At 43.6% G+C, this 22,898-nt stretch overlaps 1 protein-coding gene across 7 annotated transcripts in view; it reads left to right on the top strand.

Moving 5' to 3' along the window:
- The first annotated feature begins 429 nt into the window (after positions 1–429).
- The window catches only part of EPB41L4B (erythrocyte membrane protein band 4.1 like 4B), a 172,060-nt gene continuing 149,591 nt past the window's right edge, over positions 430–22,898 (top strand). For 6 of the 7 annotated variants that reach the window (XM_032181453.1, XM_032181452.1, XM_032181451.1 and 3 more), the window contains exon 1: positions 430–723. In XM_032181453.1, the coding sequence (XP_032037344.1) occupies positions 430–723 (294 nt within the window). Of the gene's footprint in view, positions 724–6,979; positions 7,031–22,898 lie in introns of those variants that run through there. The other variant, XM_032181454.1, reaches the window with a different exon arrangement.

Below are 22,898 nucleotides of genomic sequence, written 5' to 3'. Positions count from 1 at the left end.
GTGGCGGGGCAGTTGCCGGGCGAGCGGCGGCTCGGCTCGGCTGGGCAGGGGAGGGCTGCGCTCCGCTCCGCTGCCCTGACGGCGGAGCCGGGCTTGGGGCTGAGGCGGGACAGCGGCGGGCGCTGTCCCCCTCCTCCCTCTCCTCCTTCCCTTCCCCTTGCCCGCCACAGGTGGCCGCTCGCCGCCTGCCTCAGCGGCTCCCCCTGCCCGCAGCAGCAGGAGGAGGAGGAGGAAGGAGAGGAGGAGGAGGAGGAGGAGGAGGAGCAGCACCGAGCCCAGCCGTGCCCTGCAGAGGGCGGAGCGGGCTCCCGGCTCCGTGCCCCCGGCGGGCGGCGCTGCTGCGACGCCGTGCGAGGGAGGCGCCGCCGCGGGGCCGGGCGCCGGGCTGCGGGCTCGGGGGTGTGAGCGGCCGGGCAGGGCGCCCCCAGGATGCTGCGGTTCCTGCGCAGGACCTTTGGCCGCCGCTCCATGCAGCGCTACGGGCGAGGGGCCGGCCGGGGGGGGCTCGAGGGGGACGAGCGGGACGGGGGGCTGCGAGGAGCCGCTGCTGCTGCTGCTGTCTCCGCTCCGGGCTCCGGAGGCTTTCCCTCATCGCCGCACCCCGCGGGGGGCTCGCACGGCGCCGGAGCCCCCGTGCACATCCCCGCCGCCGGCGGCTGCAAGCCGGTGCTGCAGTGCCGCGTCCTGCTGCTGGACGGCACCGAGGTCAGCGTGGAGCTGCCGGTGAGTAGCGCGACCCCCGCCAGCCCCCTGCGTGCAGGGGGTGTCCCCCGTCCCCCGTCCCCCCCCCCGGCTCGGTGTGTCAGCCCGTAAAGGCTGGGCTGCGGGGGGAGAAGTTGCGAGTAACTGAGGACCTGGGGGTAAATCGCCCTCCGGAGTGGTGCGGGGTGCCGGCCGAGCAATGCATGAGCTGGGGGTGTTCGCCTCGTCCGGCTGAACCGTGGAAATTCAGCAAAAAAAAAAAAAAAAAAGAAAAAAAAAAAAAAAAAAAGAAAGAAAGCGGAGAGATGGAGTAACACTCTTACAAGTGAACGGGGGAGCATGCGAATAGAGCCACCTAGAGATACTCGCCTCCGGCTCAGCCCTCCTTCCCTTGCAGACCACATCTCTCGCTCCCAGGTGCTGGAGATGCCCGTGTTTTCTCCCCCCTCTTCTCATCTCTCCTCCGCGACGTGCTGTAGTCCTTCTAACATCTCAGCACAAGCCTGTTTTAGAAAGGGCTTGAATGTTATCGGCCTGCCGAGGATATACTTATAGAAGTCTATGTAGATAAGCTCGGTAAATACTTCGTGTAAGGTTATACTCGCCCTGATTTGTCTGGGTTCGGCTATTGCTACGCAGCCCGTGGGTTTGAAACCTGAGAAAATGAGGTAATGGTGGTCCTTGAGTACTGAACACGTGTGCAGGCACCTGCTTGGTCCAGCACAGGAGACACGGAGCACACTTGGCTTGAGTTGTGATGTCCACACTAAGCCCCGGCTGTCAGTGGGGTCGGACCGAGGTGCACGCTTGGTAGTTGTGGTTCTTTATCCAAAGACTGGGTAAGAAGTTGTTTTGTTTGTCCAAAAATCCTAAATCCCTAGGCTGGTGGAGGACTCTGGGGTGCGAAACAGCTAGCAGTGCCTTGAGGATTGAAAACAGCTCTGTTGAATTATATATCTGTGCCTCCTGCTTCTTCCCTTTCTTTCATAGAAAGTAACACCCACACTGACAGTCAGGAAAACAGAAAGAGGCGTTGCACCATTTATAGAAGTTGATCAGTAATGTTTCCCCGAGCTCTGAAGCACCAGTTGTTATGGGATTAGGGCCTGAAGCAGAGCGTGCTTGCATACGCAGAAGCTGTGGTACGGCACTGGTTAAGCTGAACGAGCTGGATAGTGTCTTTTCTGTGAAATTGAACACGGGGGAAAAAAAAGTGCATGGTTGTTTTTCTCCGTTTCGGCTCATTTGTTTTGGAAAGGGGGTGAGTGTGGTCTCTCCATCATCATGGAGACAGCTTACCCGAGAAGTCAAGTATGTGGATAATTGCTGAGGACTTCGCTGTGCTGCTGCTCACGCTCGCAAGCGCTTATTTCAGGAGATCCTGGCATCTGTGAAATGTGCTCTTTCTGCTACCTGTTAACACTACACCCTGCTTGCCTTTCCAGCCGTAAAAGGAAGGCGCTGATACTAGGACGTGATACTTTTGTAACTAAGACTTCTTAGGTTGCTATCTGGAACTTTGTAGGAATTAATTTAAAGGTTTCTTAGGTGTTTAAAAGACTGCAGGGTCTGTGTGTTTGCATGGAGGAATGACACGAGACGTGACTGCTTGAAAACATAGCTGTACGTGCAGGAAGAAGCTCAGTTGTTTCTGTTTTGTATTCAAGTAAAACTAAAACCCTGGGACTTTTGTCCTGGCTAGGTGTATCAGGTTCTGCTCCGGCGTGGGGGCTGGTGGCATTGCTGGGAAAACAAACCGTGCCCGTGTAGGCAGGCACTGTCTTTGGGGTTAACATTCACTTCTCTGCCACCTGCACTAGGAACTGTACAGCTGGCGAGCTCGTGGCTGCTCCTGGTATAAACAGAAGCAGAGATCTGCTGCCACCTGCGAGCCCTGCCTTAGCTCCTTCTCCTGCGGGCTGCAGAGAGGCAGTGTGAGCGGAGTCGCCTTTCTCGTTCCCCTGCATTTCCACTCCCACTTCCTCGTGGGATATCTGCACTTTGCTCTTTTCCACTGCCCGTGCACGGGGCCTCCACTGCCCTCAAACCGCTCCACCTGGTAGCCTGCCCTCCTGAGATGCTGTGCGCTTTCACTTGTGGGTGTTCTCCGCCTTTCCCGAGCTTGTTTGCTCCCCGGCTCTTCCCATACAAATGTAAACATAAAGCTGTTCTGCGGCTAACCCTGCACGATAGTTCCTGCACTCAGCTTCTCACGCAAAATTTCAAGGATTGCTTCAGAGCAGTGGCTCGTTGGTCACTCTTAAGGCAACACTGGTGTGCTTTGAAAGCGTTCTCCCTAAACAGAATAAAGCACTGGGTGGCTTTTCACCACCAAGAACATACTTGGTGTTTCTTGTTGCATGTTCATGTCTACAGGGGGCTGCTGTTTGGTTAGATCTTGTAACTCGGCAGTGGGTAGATGGAAGGCCACTTGCTGCCTGCTGTTAACACAGTCCTTCCCCTGTTTTGCTCAAGGACTCAGGACTTTAATGAAAGAAAAACAGGTTGCAGACAGCGCTGTGTTCTTAAAAAAAAAAAAAAAAAAAAAAAAAAAAAAAAAAAAAAAAAAAAACAGGGAAGGAGCATTGGAGCATTGGCATTTACGCAGTGATGATGATGCCGCCTGCTAGTTAATACCTAAATGGAAAAGTTCACAGATGACTCTAAGGTGAGGCCAAAAAAATCCCAAATTTGTGATGTCTTTAAAACGTGGATGTTGGCATTTCCAAAAATTGAGCTTCTGATTTTTAATTCAGCGCGTCTTGTGAAAGCATAAAGGGAGGCTATGAAAGATGAGTCTTCAGTGAGATGGTCCAGAGTAGCAGGAATTGATGCTCTTTTATTTAATGCCACTGAGAACAGTGCTCCATGATAAGATTTGGGGTAGAAGGGAACTGAACACATGTAGTGTGTTCTTGGTTTTGTATAATTAAGTGGGGTAAAAGAGGGAACAAATGGTAAACTTACTCTACTGTAGAAATCCCCATCCTGCAAAGCAGATGTAGGAAACTTTACATTTTCTGTGATGTAAAGCCACAGAAGTCAAAGCGCTGTAATAAATGCTCCTTTCTAACAGTGTCCTTGCTGTCATAAATTTCTGTGCTGCCATGGATGTCGTTGCAAAGGTCTGTGTGATGTATTAGAAAGTGGGTGATGTTTAATGACCAAGTTAATGAACAAGTTAAATACAACTCTTCAAATCTCCCAATTGTTTTCAGGTGGATTGCTTTTGTATTATTTCTTTGCTTTCCTTTTGGTGTATCTGTTTTAGTAATTGTTTCGGCTGCTATGGAAACACTTCACGATAGGGATAGTAAATGTTTTTCAATAGCCTTTTTTAATCTCTGTAATCTTCTATGCGTTATAGCCTTCTCTAGTTGGACTAACAAGCATAACAAAATCTGTTCGCTGGCCTCTGTGCTTAGATCAAATGTAAATGTTCAATTAACTACTGAGTAATCATCTTGATCTTAAATATACTGACCATTAATGGTGACTTGGGAACAGCAGTAAATGTTGCAGAGGGATACAACTTGATCTTTCTTTTACATCATGTTATTTCCCAACAACATTTCAGGAATAAAAGCCCTAGACACTTAAATTCAAGGCATTATTTGGAGTCTCCTAGCTGAGGATTTATCCACCACCCAAATATATATTTTATATCAGGCGGGTAACAGTTTTTTTTTTTTAATCAATTCTCTAAAGCTTTTTTCATTTGCAAAGATGATAATATACTTCTTTATGCTGAAGGTACCTTTCAACAGCCTAAAATGAGAGTGCTTGCTGGAAAAAGTTGAAAGCATATTTGCAGGACTGGAAAGGTCTTCTCGTTTTGGTGGACCACTGCGGGCACCAGCTCCTGTAATCCCCTCTGTAAACTGATCAAGCTTGGTTTTGAGACGTGGCTGGGTATCGTCCTTCTGTCACTCACGCTGCAACACCTTCTCATTACATTAAAGCTCCGATCAAGTAACTGTAGCCAGAGCTTGACGTGTTGTCTTCTGGCAGTAGCCTTTAATTACCTTGTGCGCACACCATATACTTTGACGTGTCGCTGTGTATACACAGTGTGTGGAAAATATTCATAGTAGGATTACGTACTAAAAGTTAGGGACATGTGCAGCCCCAAAAACGTGGTGTACACGTGTGACTGCAGTAATGCCTCAGAAATGCATGATGTGTTCGCTTCTTGAGAGAGAGGAGGGGTTTTGAGGCCCTTGGCAAGTTCACCAAACAGCCTCGGTAAATCCACAGCGGATAAAATGCGTTTCAGCAGTGTGTAGTAAAACAGGGACGCAATGAACAGTGCTTTGTTTTGACATATGTTAAATAAATTTTGTTTGTGAGCGCCGTTAGTTATTTATGGAAGCTAATACCATTCTTCAGTGCAACACAGATAAGAGAACAGGATCGCTGTTGTAAAGGGAGAGCTGACAGCCAGTGAGAGAAGCTCAGTGACGAGTCGTGTGCTGCAAGGATGGAAGGATGAGCACCCGGTACCAGTTCTGAGATGGAGAGTTTCCTTTTTGAAGAGGAGAGACTTCTGAGAGGAGGCTTGGTTGTTTCATGCATTATTTTGGAAGCCCTTTTACAACAGATCAGAACATGGCTATGCTTAGGAAAGTTGTGTAAAATGTCAGTGTGGCTGGACTTCTTGCTGGTTAACACACAAATGCCTTTTAGTGACGGCTGTTGGCACTGGGCTTCTTTCACTGGGGAGACTCTGAAGGCCACCATGGATCTGAATAAAGAAGGTCAATAAGAAGGAAACTTTAAGATCAGTTAGAAAATACAAGTTTATTTGCAAATATCCTATATCTAATGTTTTTTTTTTCCCCTGTGTTTGTGTTCTTGACCAGACTGCTGGATAGCAAACCTGCAGCTTCGGGCTCTTAGTAGTGGTGCTGAAAAGGAGAAAAAAGTCTGGGCATGTAAAAAGTTCCCACGAGGGAGGAAATAGGAGCAAAGTGACTTTGGAAGTGCAGACCGTACAAAGGAGCAAGCAGAGAACTCATTTGCAGGATGCAGTACAGGAAGAAACAGGCTCAGAATGGATGAAGAACAGAGTTAGAGCTTGAGAGAGAAGTATGAAGTTGACAATTAAATACGTGATGCAGAGTGAAATGAGGTCATTCTGGGTATGCCCAAGAAGCAGCAACTCTTCAGCTGGGAGGAAGAAGCAAACCTACACAGTAGAAGCTGTAGCGTTTTCTCTCATGGGCTTGATGGGTTTGAATGGGAGCAATTTTATGTTCTGGGAAGCGGAAAGGTAAGAGTCCCCAGGGAGAAGCTGTTCAGGGGCCAGAACATTGAAGGGAAAATTGTTTCTGGGCAGTACAGAAAACAGAAGACAGATGGGACAGATATTAGCTGGGGGACCATCTCTCTCCCACTGCTTTTCTGTCCATGCTTTTGTTCCTCATGTGATTCCATGTGCTTCTACTTGCAAGACCATATGTAAATTATTTTTTTCCCGTAACTTTCTCTGAGAAACTAATTTTGTTTCGTGCCTCTCCTCTAAGCATAGGTCCATTTTCTGTTCAGAGTTTCTCTTCTTGAATTCCCAACCATTTCCACCCACCCTTCTCCTTAGCAGGCTCCTCACTGAGCAATTCTCTGTACTTTTTCTGTGGGTATCATACATGTATGTGTCACTAGCGTGATACCCACTGGATTTCCTTCCTAATAAGAACAGACTTTGTTGTTCCCCGCACATTCTCCCGGTTTCCCAGCCTGTAACAGCAGTGTTGTTTGCATCCCAGCAGCAGCTACAGAAGCTGTGAAAGCTTACCATGGAGCCTCTCTTCTGGGAGGGACGTGACAGAGCCCACACTGGAGGTTGGCTTCCTTCTGTTTGGGTGCTTGAGCATTGTTCTCTGTCCCGTTTCCTCCTACTGTTCACATTGTTCTCTGGTTCTCCTCAGTTGTCACAAATTTAAAAGTCTCCTGTCCTGGTCCTCCCCACAAAAATGCATTTCTACAGCTGTAGAAAGGGGTCTGAAGGTCTGTGGCTGGCTCAGCAGCCTATTTATTCAGGCAGCCTGACCAGCCGAGTGCCCTGTCAGTGCACAGATACTGTGGGTGGGCGACAGTCCTGAGCACTCGCGTCTGTAGAGCTGACATCAGGGGAACACCGGTAGCGATCAGGGAAACAAGTCTTGATTCAAAGGTTAAACCTCCTCGCTTAAGGCAGGAATGAAAAGGCATGGCTGCTTAGCAGGTTACAAAAATGAATGTGAAAAGTCATACGGTGGGAGAAGGAGGTCGACAGAAGAAAGGTGAAAGTATTTGTGGCTGAATTCAGAGATGCTTTGCAAAGTAAAATGTAAGGAGAAGAGTAAGTAACTTTATTTATGCAAGAATGATGAAGTCAACAGCTGTTAACTGTCCATACAGTGTTGCTGGGTTAGCATTGTATGTTACTTCAGGAAAAAGTAATTTTTAGGATGTTTTCCAATGCAGGCTATGGCAAATGCTCTTTTTTCCTTCTGCCTTAGAAATAAAAGGTTGGAAGCTAATGAAGTGTTCAGAGTGACCATCTGCTGTTCATTTGACTTGCTATTTCCATTTATTTCTATGTATCAAGATAACTATGTCCTGGACCATTACCTGTGTTATGATGAGATGACTTTGAAATATTTCTGGAAAGGCCAGATTCAGACTCCAGCTATGAAGCATGAAAAAGATTGAGTTAATTTATCTCGTCTGCTTATGCTCTTGATCTATTCAGACTGAGATTCCTTTACTCCCTTGTTAAGAAACCCTGGGCAGTTTATCCAAACAAATACCTAATGTCTCTTTAGTGTACTGAGAAATGCGTTGACTCGAGATGTTATTGTATTTTGTGATTTTTCATACATGTGGTGCAATTTATATATATATATAATATGTATAAATAGAGACTGGAATGGAGGATCCTATTTAGCGCATGTGAAATTTCATAAATAACTCTGCATAAACGTGTGCAGAGTCTAAGTGAACCTGGACTCGTATGAACGCAGCAGTATCAAACACCCAATTAGAAAAGCATTGTTTTATGACTCGGGGATTGTGACCTGTAATTAAATTATCGTAGGCTGCAGTGTTATTTCAAAGGTTAACTTACCCAAGCATAAATCCTGTTGTGGCTGCTAGAAAAAATGTGAAAAGCATTATTTTCATTGTAGTACTAGTAATTGGTCATATGTGCTATTTTCTTCAGTGTTTTTTATACATTTGGTATAAATATACAAATATATTACAAAAATGTAGACTTGGGGGACTTTTGGCGCTTAGTAGTCCTGGCTTCCCATTTTTCCAGTTTAAACTTTTCAGTATGTGGGGTCTTGTATGTTATATATTAGACAATAAACAACGTGTGTTGAGCCTTAAAAATATCCCAGGCTGCAGACAAATTCTTGCATTAATATTGATGGACAAAATACGCATGCTGACTGCATCACACCTTTTTGGTTGGTGTTAAGTCTGAACAAAATTGCATAATGTCCAAATATTACCCGCTTTGACTTTGCAAGTGACTATTTTCTCCGTTTTCTGAGAAAAGGGAACAGTTCTATGAAGTCTTTCCTTTCTCCCATGTACCCATCCAGAATTGGTCACGGCTGTTTTCTGTCATTTCAATCTATTTCCTACCTTGTTAGTCATTCCCGAAACTGTGATACATGACTCGAAATTGAGGGCTCGCATTTATATAAAGAGACCAAACCCCGAAAGTCCCATTTTTATAAGCAGAACTGAAATCCCCAGTGCTGTGTACAATCATTGTGTTGCAACAAAGCTCACCATTCAGCGGAGATGCAAATCCTCAGAATGTAGGTTTTATATGCAGGCTACTTACTGAGTAGGAATTCTCCCTGAATAATGAACTTTCCATGAGTGCTTTGCTTTGAGACGTGATGAATGATGAGTCTGTTATCTCCTTGAATTAAGCGAATAAGTAGCGAGTGATATTCTTCTTAAAAACAGGGCGTACTGCAAGGAGAGAGGCAGCACGCTGGAAGGGTACTGTGCAGTGGGCAGTATCCACTTGCCCTCTCTCACCTCGTGATCTTGGGGTGCTTATATATTTGTGTGTATGAGCTTGGGTGTCCTGCTGTGGCTCTGGGGAAGGGAAGAGCTGGTTTAACAGAGCAGCAACACAACTTGTTTGCCATGCCCCAGATGCCTCTCCCCTCCCTCTTCCTGCTATTGCATGGACTGGGCTTGGTTTATTTTCTTTTTCCCCAGCTGTTCAGCCTGCAGCCCTCTCTTTATTGCTGTTTTCTGACGTTATCAACATCCCCTTTCTCCGAGGAGGAGCATTCCCAGCCCTGCTGCTACCGAGCATGCCGGTGGCACCTGCCATCCACCAGGGCCCCAACACCCAGCTGCAGGGGCTGCTGACGTGTCCCATGGCTGCCTTGTGCCATTTGGGCCGTGCTTGGAGTGCTGCTCTTGGCCTCTGTTTATTTCAAGGTGTTGGTTTTGTTGGGGGACCTGCTCACTCAGCAGAGATCACCAATTCCCTTTAAAGGACAGCTCAGTTGTTTGGTATTGGCTTTAGTGAGGTGCTTCTGCCGTGTCCTGGCTTCAGGCTGGAGTAGCTGGATGGTTTAAGCTATTTTCTGCCTGTACACCTCTGTTTCCCTTCACCCCCCTCTTATATGATGGCATTTCACAGCAAAACACTTGCCATAGTACAAGCCACTTGTTGCAAACAGATTAAAAACAAAAAAAAAAAAATGGGGGAAAAATTGTTTGGACTACAGAGTTTTGTAAGCCCAGAAGCAGTCCTATATTTCAGGAGTTCAGTATATAAGGAAATACTCTGCACAACAAATGTTTTTTAATTTTCTTAAATTCAGAATTAGAAAGAAGTTGAGGTTATTCACTCTTCTTTTTCTTCTTGAATCCTCTGAGCCAACCCCTCTGTTGTTGTTATTGCTTAAAATTGCTTTCTTCCTCTGCAAAATGTTGATGTGAGCTTCGCATTATAAATTCGTCCTGTGGTAAAGCCTTTCCAATGCTTCATTTGTGGCTTTAAAAAGTAAAGATGATTGCAAAATGTGGAGGGGGGGGAGAGAAGTTTGAGCAGTTGTCTGTGTATTAGCAAAAATAGGTTGAAGCTGAATGCTGCATTTCTTGGATGGGAGTGCGAATAGAAAAATTCAATGCCGTGAAACAAGAACAAGCGTGTTTTGTTTGCTGCTATTGAAATTTGCCAGCAGATGTTCTCGTTTTACAGTTTGTGCTCAGATTTTGATGTATTTTCACATTAAGCACCCACCATATTTTTGGGCTATCGTTTGATCATAAAGTATATTTTAAAAAGCAGCTTAGCTGGTTTGGTTTGGTGGAGCTTTTGTCTTTTCTTCAAGAATATGGTTGTGGCTAGGAAAGGGGATCTTGATTTCTCCCCCTACGTTTTAAGATGTTAGATACTGACTAATAGAAGAATTTCATCTTATGTTAGCAAGAGAGAAGCAGATCATCTGATGGTATTTCCAGCATGATCAGTCTGAAAATTGTTGTGAGGAAAAATGATGTTTTTATCATCGATGTAAAATACTGATAATCAAAAGGTTATGTCAAAAGGACTTTTCCCTGTTCCTACTGCCAGTTTCACCCCACTTGTGTACTGATAGGAGTGGGGAATTGTCCCAGTTGTTTCAGTAAGCTGAGGGCTTGTAGCTTTCTAGTAAGAGAAAATATTCTGAAGAGCCTCTGTTACTTCACTGTGACTTTTGGTAGCTGTTTGTGGGTGTGAAAATGGGCAGGCTGAAGTGCACGTGGTATCTGGAAGGACAGACCTCAAAATAAACTGCTTCTTTCGTTTTCTGGATTTCTGGGGCATCTTTCTGCTCACTGACATCTTAAGTTTGTTCTGAATTTAAGGCAAACCAAGCTTGTAAGTAATAACCCAGATCTTCAGCAGGGTGTTCAGAAAAACTGTTTTGAGCCGCGAAGCAGTCAAACAGCTAGCTTGTGAAGAAGATGGGGCAATATTTAGCTGAAGAGCATCCATTCCACTTTATCAGGTGCGTGCTGACCTCACCACCACGGGGCTGATGCTGTCAGGACTGGGGTGCCTGGCTGACTTGTGGCAGCTCCAGCAGTGCCATGTTTCCCATCCCATTCTGTCACCTGTTGTATCTCTCTCACAAGCTTTTTGTTGGATGCACATAAATTTTCTTTTTTAAAGCAAACTTCTTCCCTTCTTGCATGCTTCAGCTTTAAGCAGCGTAGCAGTAGGCTTTAATTAAATGCTAAGTGGGGAATTTTGAGCAGTTTAAATGGTGACTGCAGTTCTCTTTATGAGCCTTAGAAGTAAGAAAACTGCAAACTTTCTGTACCAGCCTGTAAAGTAGGGCAGTAGTCTGCGCTGGGGAGCTCATACGAGAGAGGTGGAGAATGAAGTTCTCTTGTTTCTGGGGGTTTTGTGCAAGTGAAAACGCTGATTGAAATAAACTGCTAGATGGTTGACTGACCCTGTGCCATCCAGCAGGAGTTTGTTGTGCTAAGAAACGTCCCCGCAGGCGAAATGCAAATTCAGCACAGCTCCGAAATGACAAGACGAGATCGCTGTGTCTGCTTCCAAGAGTGTCAACCCGTTTTGCTTGAGAAGTGTGTTCTGTAAGAGTCAGGTAACCCGTACAGAAGTGGGGATGTTAGTGCAAGCTCTTGGAGAGATGAACCAGGCAGGCAGGCAGCTGTTGGGTGCAGGGTTGGTAAGGAAACGTGTGCTCTGGAGTATACTTCTATTTCTGTCCTATACGCGGACATAACCTGCAGTGCTAATAAGCTTGGAGTGGTTTTATAGCTAAAGGATAGGTTATAAATGTGGAAACAGGCACCATAGTTACTGCTGGGAGGCAAGCATGCAGCTTGGTCGCAGATCTAAATGAATTTATGATGTTATTCAAAGCGACGTTTGTATCTAAAAAGCCCTTATGCGACTGGTTCCTGGTGGTAGGAAAAAACCAGCATTGATGTTTAAGGTAGCTAGGATTTATGGGACCCATTATTTTTGGACTTTTTGTATCTGAGTAAGTAGGTGGGAAGACTGTTTCCCTATGGCTTGACTAAATGAATGCATGCTTATATATACTAACAGGACCACGTTGCTCTTGCTTTTTGTTTTTACAAGCAATTATTTCTTAAAAAGGGAATTACGTTGTAAAGAAAGACTTGCAGAAAATCACTAATAAGATTCGTCCTACCTGTTTCCATCTTTATTCCCTATTTCCAACAGGGCTATCTCATCTGCTAAACAAAGAAAATTCACTTTGGATAAGTGGCTAGCAGAGGTTCCAGCTGTCTTGTTCTCATTTGTTCCTACGTCTAACATCTCTTGTTAAGGCTGTTATGATGATGTTAAATGGAAGTTAACTGAGTGCCCTTCCTCAATATCCTTTGGCTTATGGCTCTTTAAATTATACTGGGGAGTTAGTCATATGGATGGCTTGTAAAGGAATAGCTGCTGAACTGCAGATTTATTTCAGGTCAGAAAGGGTCATTATGAACACTTAATCCGTTCTCCTTCCCTGCTCAGTCTCTAGAACTCCTTGCAAGGTGTCCCAATTGTCACTTTTTAGCAGCAACATCTCCTTGGATCTCAATAGTTTTTCTGCTTTTAAGAGTCTTTAAGGAGAAGCAGTTACTGCTTCATGTTGTATGTGGACTCTTCACAGTAACTGACAGTGCTGCTGGCTGGGTGCTTTCCTCCTTTCCCTTCCTAATCATTTTAATTCCCCCCCCCCCCCCCCCTTTTTTTTTTTAATCTACCTTTTGTGGACTACACACATCTATTTTAGGAAAGCTTCTTTCTGTCCGGTTGTCTCGTAGGCTGTGCTTTGAGAATACAGGTGTTTCCTGAGCAATACGAGCTCAAAGTTCCTGGCTTCTTCTTCCCATCCTTGTGCTGCAGGCAGGCAGCCGCCCTTTCAGCTGTTTGTGAGTCTGTGTTGAAAGCCAGGTCAGGGAGCAGATCCAGGTATGTTTCACTCTCATAATAATTTTTTTTAAAAAGTGCTTTTACAGCATTGAATGTCAGAAACATTTTTTGTTAAAGGTACCACGTAAGTAAGGGACTAAGCGATAGAAGGCAAACCTGACAGAGGGCATGGGAGCTCTTCAAGGCGAAAGTGTTATAAAAGCCACTGTGTTGTTGAATTGAGGCTTGAGGGTATAAACACTCACTTTAGGAATGGTTCATTCATGTACTTAGTGCTCTTGCAGCTTGGTCATGCGAGTGTTCCTCACCTGCCCCAGCAGCCACCTAGATTAGGGTGACGTGACCAAGAAATGCTGTGGTGCTGCAGCAGTGGGACTCGGTGATGGAAGTGGTAGCAAGTAGCTCAAGCTAGATCTGCTGGAGCTGATCAGTGCCCGAGTCAGATGTCTAGCAGAAGCCTATTATTCTGAGGCTCCTTATTGTCAGTATTAAATAAATGTATAGTCTCTTGGAGGAAGAAATTAGGCTTGTTTTATGAGACTTAATTTTTTTTTTGAAACCATTGAGTAGTTTAAATTAGGCTGCTGTCATTTAATTTAATCCTGACTGGACCCAGCTGTCTCTAGTTTTTATTTTTTGGAATATAATAGGGAGACAGAATTGATGAGAATAATGTAGCTGATACTGAAATTAGAGAGATTCTAGGAATTTAAGAGAAGGACTTTTGTTTTCTAGGCTCCACATGTGGAATTTCAAGCTGAACCAGGGCTGAATAGATTTTTTTATGGTCATTTCTTGATACGGATATCTTGTGATGGAGTACTTTTCCTATCCCCCTTAGCCCTATGAGACTGGCTGCAATTCCTAACCTATCAGTGATCCACAAAATTGAAGTTGTCTGAGTTTAATTGTAAAACTTTATTTGTGGATATTCAAGAAATGAGTCTTGTTGCCAATACAAATAGCCACTATTGATTGCGAGAAGCGGAAATAATCCAAACTTGGATTGAAATATATCTAAATCCTGATTTTTTTTTTTTGTGGTTTCTCACTTGGAAATTAAACCGTGTTTGACTTCATGGCAAATTTTCCAGATTAAAAATTGTCATATTTGTTGAAAGAAATGTGGCTTAAGAATGTGATCTAAAACAACACTTTTTTTTTAAGACGCAGGTAGAGGATTATTTATGTCTTGAAATCACAAATGGACAGTTCTGAATCACGGTAAGAAAGTTCCAGTGGAAAATATGCATTTTAGTTCCAAATCCACACGTTATATTAGGCAGATTTCAACTGGAATGACTACTATTCTAAACATTTGAATAAACACATTCTTTTTTTTGAACACAGTTTTGCTTTTTTTCTTTTTTTGGGGGGTGGGGTGGTGGAAGAGGAATCAGTAAAATGCTTGAGAGGAGTCCCCAGGTCTCCTGGTGCTTCCTTGCTTGTCTACACATGCCTGCATGCATCTGAGGTGCAGGGCATTATTGCACTGGAGCCCTCCCTCTGTGTGACACTGTGCAGCTGTAGGGTGACGGGAGGGAGCTGGAGTTCCTGGTCTGCAAAGCCAAAGGGTGAATGTATTGAGCAGCTTTCTTGGGTGAAGGTTTCAAGTTTAAGACTCATTTATTTTTAAGTTGTAGGCATTGGCAACTTCTCTTGTGGTGCTGCCAAGGCTTCTTTGGAGGTGTTTTACAGTCTGGGTAGTAAGGTGACAGTGTCTGTAATCCCCTCCTGGACAGAAAGACTTGAGGCTTTGATAAACAGCTGCAAAGCGATTACCCGGGCTTGCCTGCGGTGTCACAGCCTCCAGCTATCTTGCTTTGTGACTCAACTTGTAGAAGGATGTGCGCTTGTATCTTAGCCTGCCTGCTGAAGACCCAGATGAGATTAAACCATGAAGTACTGCACTGCAGCGCCTGAGGTAAAAGCGTGTTTTGTGCTGAGGAGGGGTGATCTCTAGCAGCCTCCTGGGAGCCTGCTCTGCGTGCAGGGTTGAGCTCTGTTCAACAGCTCCAGCAAGATTGGCCAGCCTGGGCCTTCATCTTCAAGAAGTCTGCTCTCGTAGTGTGCTTCACCCATGAGGAGTCCCCACATCCTTCGTCCTGTGCTGCCGTGAGCTGAGCGCTCAGCTGAGCAGCTCGACGCCTGTAGCGTGCCCAATGTCACAGGAGCCGAGCACTCTTCTGGCTCAGAGGAGCTGGCAACAGCAGTTGCTTGCCCTGCTGACTTCTTGGTACGATTTTGGGCTGTTTGTTCCGCATCCATTGTATCCTTCTTTAGGAAATATTGTCTGGGAGGCCTCTGCAAATGTACCTCAGGAACAAACTGGATTTTTCTACTAGCCAAAACGAGATCTCAAGCACTATCTCTTAGAGAAATGGGCTCTTTATCGGACTGATAAACTAAAAAAACATAAGACATGCAGTGTAGATGTCACAAAGCCTCCCGAGTAGCATGAGATTGAGGAAATTAGTTTAGCTGTAGTACCTTTTTATCTGGACTTTGTTCTAGAAGCAGAATTTCACCTTACTCAAATAACGGAGGTTGACTAAAGGTATCACAGTGTTATAGTACAAAGTTCCTTTGCTTTAATGCTCTCTGCATTGGATTGAAGTGACTATCTAGCGAGAAGCTTGGAGGGTGGAAAAGACGAGCTTTCCTTGTGGTATGCCCTGTAAGCCGAAATTAAAAGCTTACAGCTTTTTCCATGGAGCTGACCACAAAGAATTTGGCTAAGAACAGTGCAAAAGCACAGACAAACCTGATAGCTTACTAAAATGTGATTCTGTCTATGCTGCAACCAATAAATTATAGGTATTCTAAGTATATACTGGTGGTTTGTTAAAGCTGTGCACTTGTAATCACAGAAAGCTGAAACGTTTGTCATGAACTTTTCAAGTCGGTGGATGAAGTCTGATTTGGTGCTGCCCTGCCCAAATGCTTGGTGCTTTGTAGGTTAACAGGGTGGAGGGCTGGGGGAAGGGAGGCAATTCCAAATTAAGTTCTCTGTTTGCTTTGAGACTTGATAAATGTTTCTGCTGAGCTGGTGGGGGAGGAACTAAGTCCATCTGGTTTTGACCATGTGTATGCACTCATTTCTGCCTATGAGTTGTCTAAACACACAAATTACTAGTTCATTCTGCCAGCGGAAAACAGGAAGCTTAAATGCAATACTCATATCTTTCATATCACATAAATGCTTTAATATACTTTATTTACAGATTTACCTGTCTCAGTGAAGTAGTATGTGCTTATCAATTGTCACTTTGCAGGCTGGTTTCTCTCCAGCTGTTAGATTCAGAGTTTGTAGTTCAGACATACTGGTTGGGGTGGTATTTGGGGTAGTGATGACAAAGGAGTCTGCCGTGCTGTTTGTGTTTACAACCTTGTTTATATACCTGTGTGTATGCATATAAACTTATACATGTAGTAAGTAATCCATAAAGGTATCACATACATAAACTTAGAATCACAGAATCATTCAGGTTGGAAAAGACCTCCAAGATCATCTGGTCCAACCATTCCACTACACCATACAACCAATGTCGCCCGCTAAACCATGTCCCTAAGCACCAAGTCCAACCTTTCCTTATATATGTAATTTGTAATAACCACACATTAAAGGGTAGGGAACTGATTTATCTCAACAAAATCTCAGTGCACTTCTTGATAGATCTGTATTGGCCCTCTTGTATTCAAAAAACCCATGCTAAAAGTGGTGTCTGCTAGGCCCTACAGAGTAGAAAAGTACAGTGAAATTCAGATTGCTTCCAGTATTTTAATTGCATCATCTTTAAATGCTTTTTCAAGGACAGTCTCAGTCTGAAAAGCTACATTCCTGTAAGTGCTGTGGCATTGCATGTTGTCAGTTGAATGTTATGTCGAAACACTAAGTTTACCAGAAATCTGGGAGGAGAAGCAAGCTCTTTTTTTTTTTTTTTCCTTCTGTCCTTAAGCTGATCATCTTTTAAATTCAATTTGCTTCAAAAATTAAACTCAACCCAGTTCAAGCTAGACTTCATCCTTCTTTTTAATACTTTCAGCATGAAGTTGACACAGTAAATGATCATAGTATCATCTGAGTCTAAAATTTGCTATCAGCATGACATTTAACCTGAACTGTTAATGGCTTTTTACGTGGGTAACAGATTGAACAGATTTCAAAGAATATGCTCAAAAGAAGGAATTTTGGATCGTGCCCTTTCTCAAATGATATAATTTAAATAAAGCAGCTTTTCAGACTAGTTCACCATTTCTTAATTCTTCTCATTAGTAAGGATGAGAGGTGGGTTATCACCACTATTTATTTGTTGTAGTGTGATTCCTTCTCTTCTCATGTGTTCCCGAGCAGTATTTAAAAGACATGGATGTTGCAGTCTTGATAAGTGTTTGCTGTGGCTGTCTTTGCAACTTCCATGATGCTGATGTAAGAGCCAGCTATTTTAATCTGATAATCATTTTGCATCAGCTTCAGCTCTGCTGGCTGACATATTCAAGACTATCAATGTACAGGCCAATAGCTGGATTTTTGTGCTCTTATGGCTCTTACAGAGCTCACCTGTCGTCCCCAGTGATTGTCTTCCTCCTCACACCACAGTTCTGCATGCTTCCTATTATGCCTGCTGATTTTGAAATGCTCCCTGTGGTCTGGTATACTGAGCTCATAGCATAATGTTTTCCAAAGGGACAGAAAGTCACCAAATGGCCACTTGGCAACTAAAGTGTGGTTCAGTCACACTTTTGTGATGCTCTGAGCAGCTGGCACTTGGTTGTACAGAGTTCATCTAGCATTGGGAAAGATTTGATGAGTTGTTCTGTTTAGGCCTTCTAGTGACCAAGACAGTGTCTTGAAGTGCAGTTTAAAAGAAAATTCAAAAGGTGGGTTAAACTGGTTTTTATAACCTTAGTGATACTTGGATTTAGTTAAATGGAATGTTAAGCATTAACACATGAAAAGATTAATGGCAAAATACCGACGTTAGAAACTGAAGAGCTTATAGCAATCCATGTAAAGCGCTGTGATGATTTGCATTTTTTCTAAACAAAGATGTACTCTTATAGTTGTTTTAAAGGGAGCGATTGCATTAACTCTACTGGAAGCCTGTGCAATTTATTGCAATTTGTCTAGAGTAGTAAGAATGCTACAAACTGTGTGGCTCAGCATAGTCATTCTTCTCTTTCACATGAAGAATTCGCGTGCTCACGCAGCAGTCTTGACAGAAAAATGACATGCCTTCAATTTGCTCCATGCCTTCAGGAGAAAAGCAACCTAAGATTATCAAATGTGGATTTTCCCAAGCCGTAAGAATTCGGAAGTGTTTGCTAACTTGCATAGAAATAGGTGCAAATGTGAGATGATGGGGTTCTGCAAGGCTTTTTCTTTTTAATGCATAAATGCTTGGTAAATTTGAATGAAATTACTTCTTTCCTCAGTGATCTTATGTTCACGGAATGCAGTAACTTGGTGGTTTTGCTCTAATAATGCTAAAGTGCACCTGTTGTCCCAATAAAACTTCATTATGTATGCTTTGTGACTATCTAATGATCTCTGTTTTGAGTTACCATGACTCATTTGGGGATGGGCTGCGATGACAAACCATACCCATGACACTTGACAATTTTTTTGTTTTTTACATTCTCTTCCTGAAGATGTTGTGCTCTTCACGTGAATTTTTAATGACTGTTTCCTGACTTCCTATTCTAATTGTAGGCTGGTGCATTTTGTGCTTGCTTTGGGCAAAGGAAGCTCCAAGTACAGCTCCGGGACCTAAAAACATGTGGAGTGATAAAAGCTTATTTCTAAATCAGCAGAGGAATAAACTGGTAGCAGTACCTAGCACAGCGCTGGGCAAGCTCTCATGTGAAAGCAAACCTGAGCTTGCAAAGGTAATAAATTATTTTTTTAAAATGAAGTGTTGCTTTTTGGTTTTGCAGCTTGCTTAGTTTGAAGACAGATGTGGAAGAAGGAGGCTTGTGGTCCAAGGCAGACATGCATTCCCAAAAGAAAAGGCTTCTTCGATGGGTGTGGGGGGAAATTGTGGCTGTTCCTAGGATAATCATCTCCTGTGGTCAAGTAATAGTCTGATAATTTCTGGTTGCCTTTGGTACAGAGATTCTGCAATAGACAGCCAGAGGACCTTTTCTTTGTGTGAGCTGGGTTCAGCTGTCATGCTTGTACTTGTAATGTAGGCTTTATTTTTCTTTTAAATTTTACTCTTAACATTAGTTTTTAAGTCACGGTTGACATGAGGCTTCTGGAAGCTAACAAGAATAGAGCCTTTGCTGTGGAAGGTGTGGTGCAGAGGCTGGGAACCTTGTGTTAATTTTACAAGTCACATGAACGAAAGAGCATTAAAATGAGGGGAAGGACAAAGGCAATAAGAATGTGACTTTGTTGGCTGGCTGCAGCATGTGCACACCTTTAACAGCTCTGGATCACAAGCTCTCTGACAATGATCACCTCACTGTACTGCTGCCAGTGTCACAAAATGAAGCATGACTCGCGCTTCTGAACTAATCACGCTGAATGTTACGCTTTGCTAACAGCAAATGCTGCAAGATAGACATCTGTGATGTGTTTCAATCCTGATTTTTGCCTTGTACCCCCTGCCCCATATGGTAAGTGTGAGATCTAGTAACAAAGGTTTTTCACAAGCACCTGCCTGGACTTTGCATTTTAAAAAGAAATGGATTACGCTGTTATTTTGTTAATAAACAGATGACTGATGAAGAATTCTGGCTGCCCAAAGTGAGCAAGAAGAGAAGTATTTGGTAGGGTGCGTTATCTGCATAAGATGATTACTTTAACAAATACAATTCTCCCAGAGTGATTTTGAAAAGTAGTAGTAGCTTATCCGGAAAACACCAAGCATTAAATGCTGTTATTTATGTTGTCCTTTTAGCACGAGTGCCAATTTTCAGATAAAGGAAGTTGATGGGAACAGATTGAGGTCAACGGAGTTTGTTTTATTCCTGATGTTTAAGAGATTATGTTCTTTTAGTTCATGTTGTTACAAGGTTTTCACCAGGAAAATGTATCAAAGATGAAATGAATCAACATTACAAATTCTATTCAATTGCTAAAACATCCTTCTTGGCTACATTATTTATGTATTCAATTCAAATGCTTGTTTACTTTGCACAGGTCTTCCAAAGTGATATGTATATTGTTATATAGTAATTAAAACATAGCCCATTTAAAAGGTGCTATTAAACCTAAGGAGGCAGGGCTCGAGGAAGTCCTGTGTGTGTGGTTGCTGGAGAAATTCTTCATTTGAATTGAGAATGAAGCCTCTATTGGGAGCAAGTGAACTAGGAAAGAAGCGATCCAGCTGTAGCATAAATGGGCCTTAGAAATGCCTATAAGGCCAGTGTTCATTCCTACTGAAAGCTTCGGATAGATACTTGTGACCCTGGGAGAGTGTTTAATTGCTGCATGATGGTTTGATTTTTTTTCCCAGAGGTATGGGGTGAGGAGGTGGGAGACAGGGAAAAAGGCACGCGTGGAAAGGTTGTGATGTGGTCGCTTAATTAAGGAATCTAAACAAGTTGATCTGGTTGCATGCTATCAGTCTTGATACTAATGAGTGCGATTTAGACTGCTTTTTAAATAGAGGCTGATTGCGAAAGTGTGTCATTGCTAATGTTGGTAAATTGTAGTAGTTCGTCGTGGGTATTTTTACCTTCTTGGGTCCATTTTTGATGATACACACTTTGGAAATACTGAGATCATATTCTTTTCACCCAGCAGCATCATGTGCGTAGCCTGACACTGCCTCATTCCCCGCCTTGAAACCACGTTTCAGATCCTATTTCAGTGCTGGTCCCCGAGAGCAGCATGACTTCACAGCGCTGTGCTTGAAACTCAGGAAGACATGACTAAAATTTCCAGACAGAACCAGAGCGAGATCAGTATTTCTGAGCTGATTGTGGTGCCAACAAGCTGGGACCTGCTTATTCTAGTGCTCCACCCTTGTCAGGAGGCAAGCAGGCAGTGCAAACAATATTTCAATAGGCCTTTCACCTGCACAGAGCAAACAAAGGGTCTGGTGGACTGTCTTGGCAGATGATATTCAACTACCCATAACAAATTTCTCTTCCGTAGTTCAGGTTTGGTGTAGATCTGTTTCACTGCACAGGAAATATCATGCTTTGTGCTCTAAAACAGGTGTTAACCTTCCGACTTTCTCCGTCTTCTCTGTGCCTGTCTCCTTTAGCTGACTGGCTTAAGGAGATGTCGTGATCCTTTTGCCTCCTTTTCCTTCCCTCTCCAGTTGCTTAGCATGCTGGTTTGGGTTCAGTTAGACAAGAGTGCTGGTCGTACTCCTGTTCTTCCCTGAGTCACTTCTAGGCCTGGGGTATATTTAGCTCCATTCGTTTTGTTGGTAGGAAAAGGCATTGAGCAAATGAGGACTTTGTTCCTCGTTTGTTTGAGGAGACTGCTAATAGAGGTGATCTCTTCCATTTCAAAAAGAAGGCCTGGCAGCTTCTGTCTGCATTTAAAATTAAAAACAACAAAAAAAAAAAGTGCAAAAAGCACACTGGATATCTGCAGGGCAGTTGGTTCGTGCTGGGTGTTTCTTTCCTCGAAGGAATTTAGCAGTTGCTCAAATTTGGGAGCCCAGTTCTTTTGCTCATATTTAGGTGGCTAAAGGTAGCTAAGACCCAACATATTCTTATATTGCATCTTTTAGGATTTACTATTTGTTGCCACAAGTGGGATGGGAGTAGGCAGAATGGAAGGGAACAGATCTTACACAACCCGTGGTTATTCGGACTGTGTGAGTTTTACTTGGCTTGCGTTCCTCTTCTGCCCCCGTTTTTTCAGCACAGTTGACACTGAGATGAGGCATTAGCAAGGAAAGTAAGACAGCAGAGACTAAGCTAACTTCATGTGCCATATCACACATCTGGGGTGACTGAGAAGCTCCGGGGTATGTGCTCTGCACAGGTGAGCACTCTCCATGGGCAATGCCAGTTAGATGCTGTATGACAAGTGTGAGGTGCTTGCCTGGGAGAAGTGGAATCCAGAGAGATGTGATTTCTCTGTGGAAAGCCAGTTACTGAAGACAGGTAATGGTGGGGTGGTTTTTCCTTGCATACAAAGTAGCACTATATTCTGCTCTTCCCAAAAGTGGGGGAGCATGTGATGCAAGCTGAGGTGAGTGCAGATTCAGAACAGAGAGAGCGCTGAAACCAGAATGAGGTTTGCATTCCCTTGTCTTCTGTCTGCCTGCCTTCTGGGAGACATAGAAACTGCTAGGTAAACTTTGCAATTCTAACCCTATATCCAAAACAGTTTGCTATCCACCTTTTCACATCATAGTGCATTTCATAACAGTTTTCTATCCAGAGCATAAGAGGCATGTAATGATTTTTATGCCAGTTGCGATGTGGACTTGGTTTTATTTCGTGGCTAAATGCTCATGTATGCAAACAGTCATGGAGAACGAAAAAAAAAATCACAGCAATGTCCACATAAAATCAGTTTATCAGTTTATAACCCTAACTGGTTATCACCACCTCTGGTCATCACAGATGGTGCCTTTGAGGAAAAAAAAAAATAATAATAATTTGCACAGGTACTAGGCTTGCCTGTGGTAATGAAATGTGGTTTTAGAAGCTATATATGTACTTAGAGGATAGGTCTTGCTATTTTTCAGGCTAAGCTGAAGATTTCTGGTGGTGTTCTACTTCTGTCGAACTGTGACAGCGTGCTTTCTGTGTGCTCGTGTTACGATCCACTCTAAAGGAGGTAGTACAAACACTTCTGTCTCCATCCATATAAATACAATTTTGCTGAAACCTTCCAAAAAAAAGTTTGCATTTTTTTAGAGCGCATTCCTCAGTCCTGTTACGTAACACAGGTATATATGACTTGTTCAGTAGATGAATGAAAAGAGGGATCTCCCTAACGGAATATTAATTATTCTGTTTCCTTGGACTAGCTGCTTAAATAGTTGTCTTTCCCTCCCCCTCAAAAAAAAAAAAAAAAAAAAAGGCGAATTAATGCATGCTTTCATACTAACCCTTAGGTATGGAATCTTAATTTCAGCTTGAATGAGACTGGAATGTTGTTTGTTCTTGTGCGCTCACGCGTGTGTCAGTGTGCGTGCGCGCGTGTGCGATTTCAAGGCAGACATTCACGCTGTGGCTCTTACTGCTGACATCTGCTTTGAGTCCTGGTCGTTCTCTTTTCTCCTCCTAAATGACATTACATGTCAGCAGGGCTTGCTTGTTTTTAATGTAATTTTGAAGA

This window comes from Aythya fuligula, chromosome 2 (genome assembly GCF_009819795.1).
Source record: "Aythya fuligula isolate bAytFul2 chromosome 2, bAytFul2.pri, whole genome shotgun sequence".
NCBI lineage: Eukaryota > Metazoa > Chordata > Aves > Anseriformes > Anatidae > Aythya > Aythya fuligula.
Note: the sequence above shows the minus strand (reverse complement) of the source record. Positions and strands in the feature narration are given on the sequence as shown.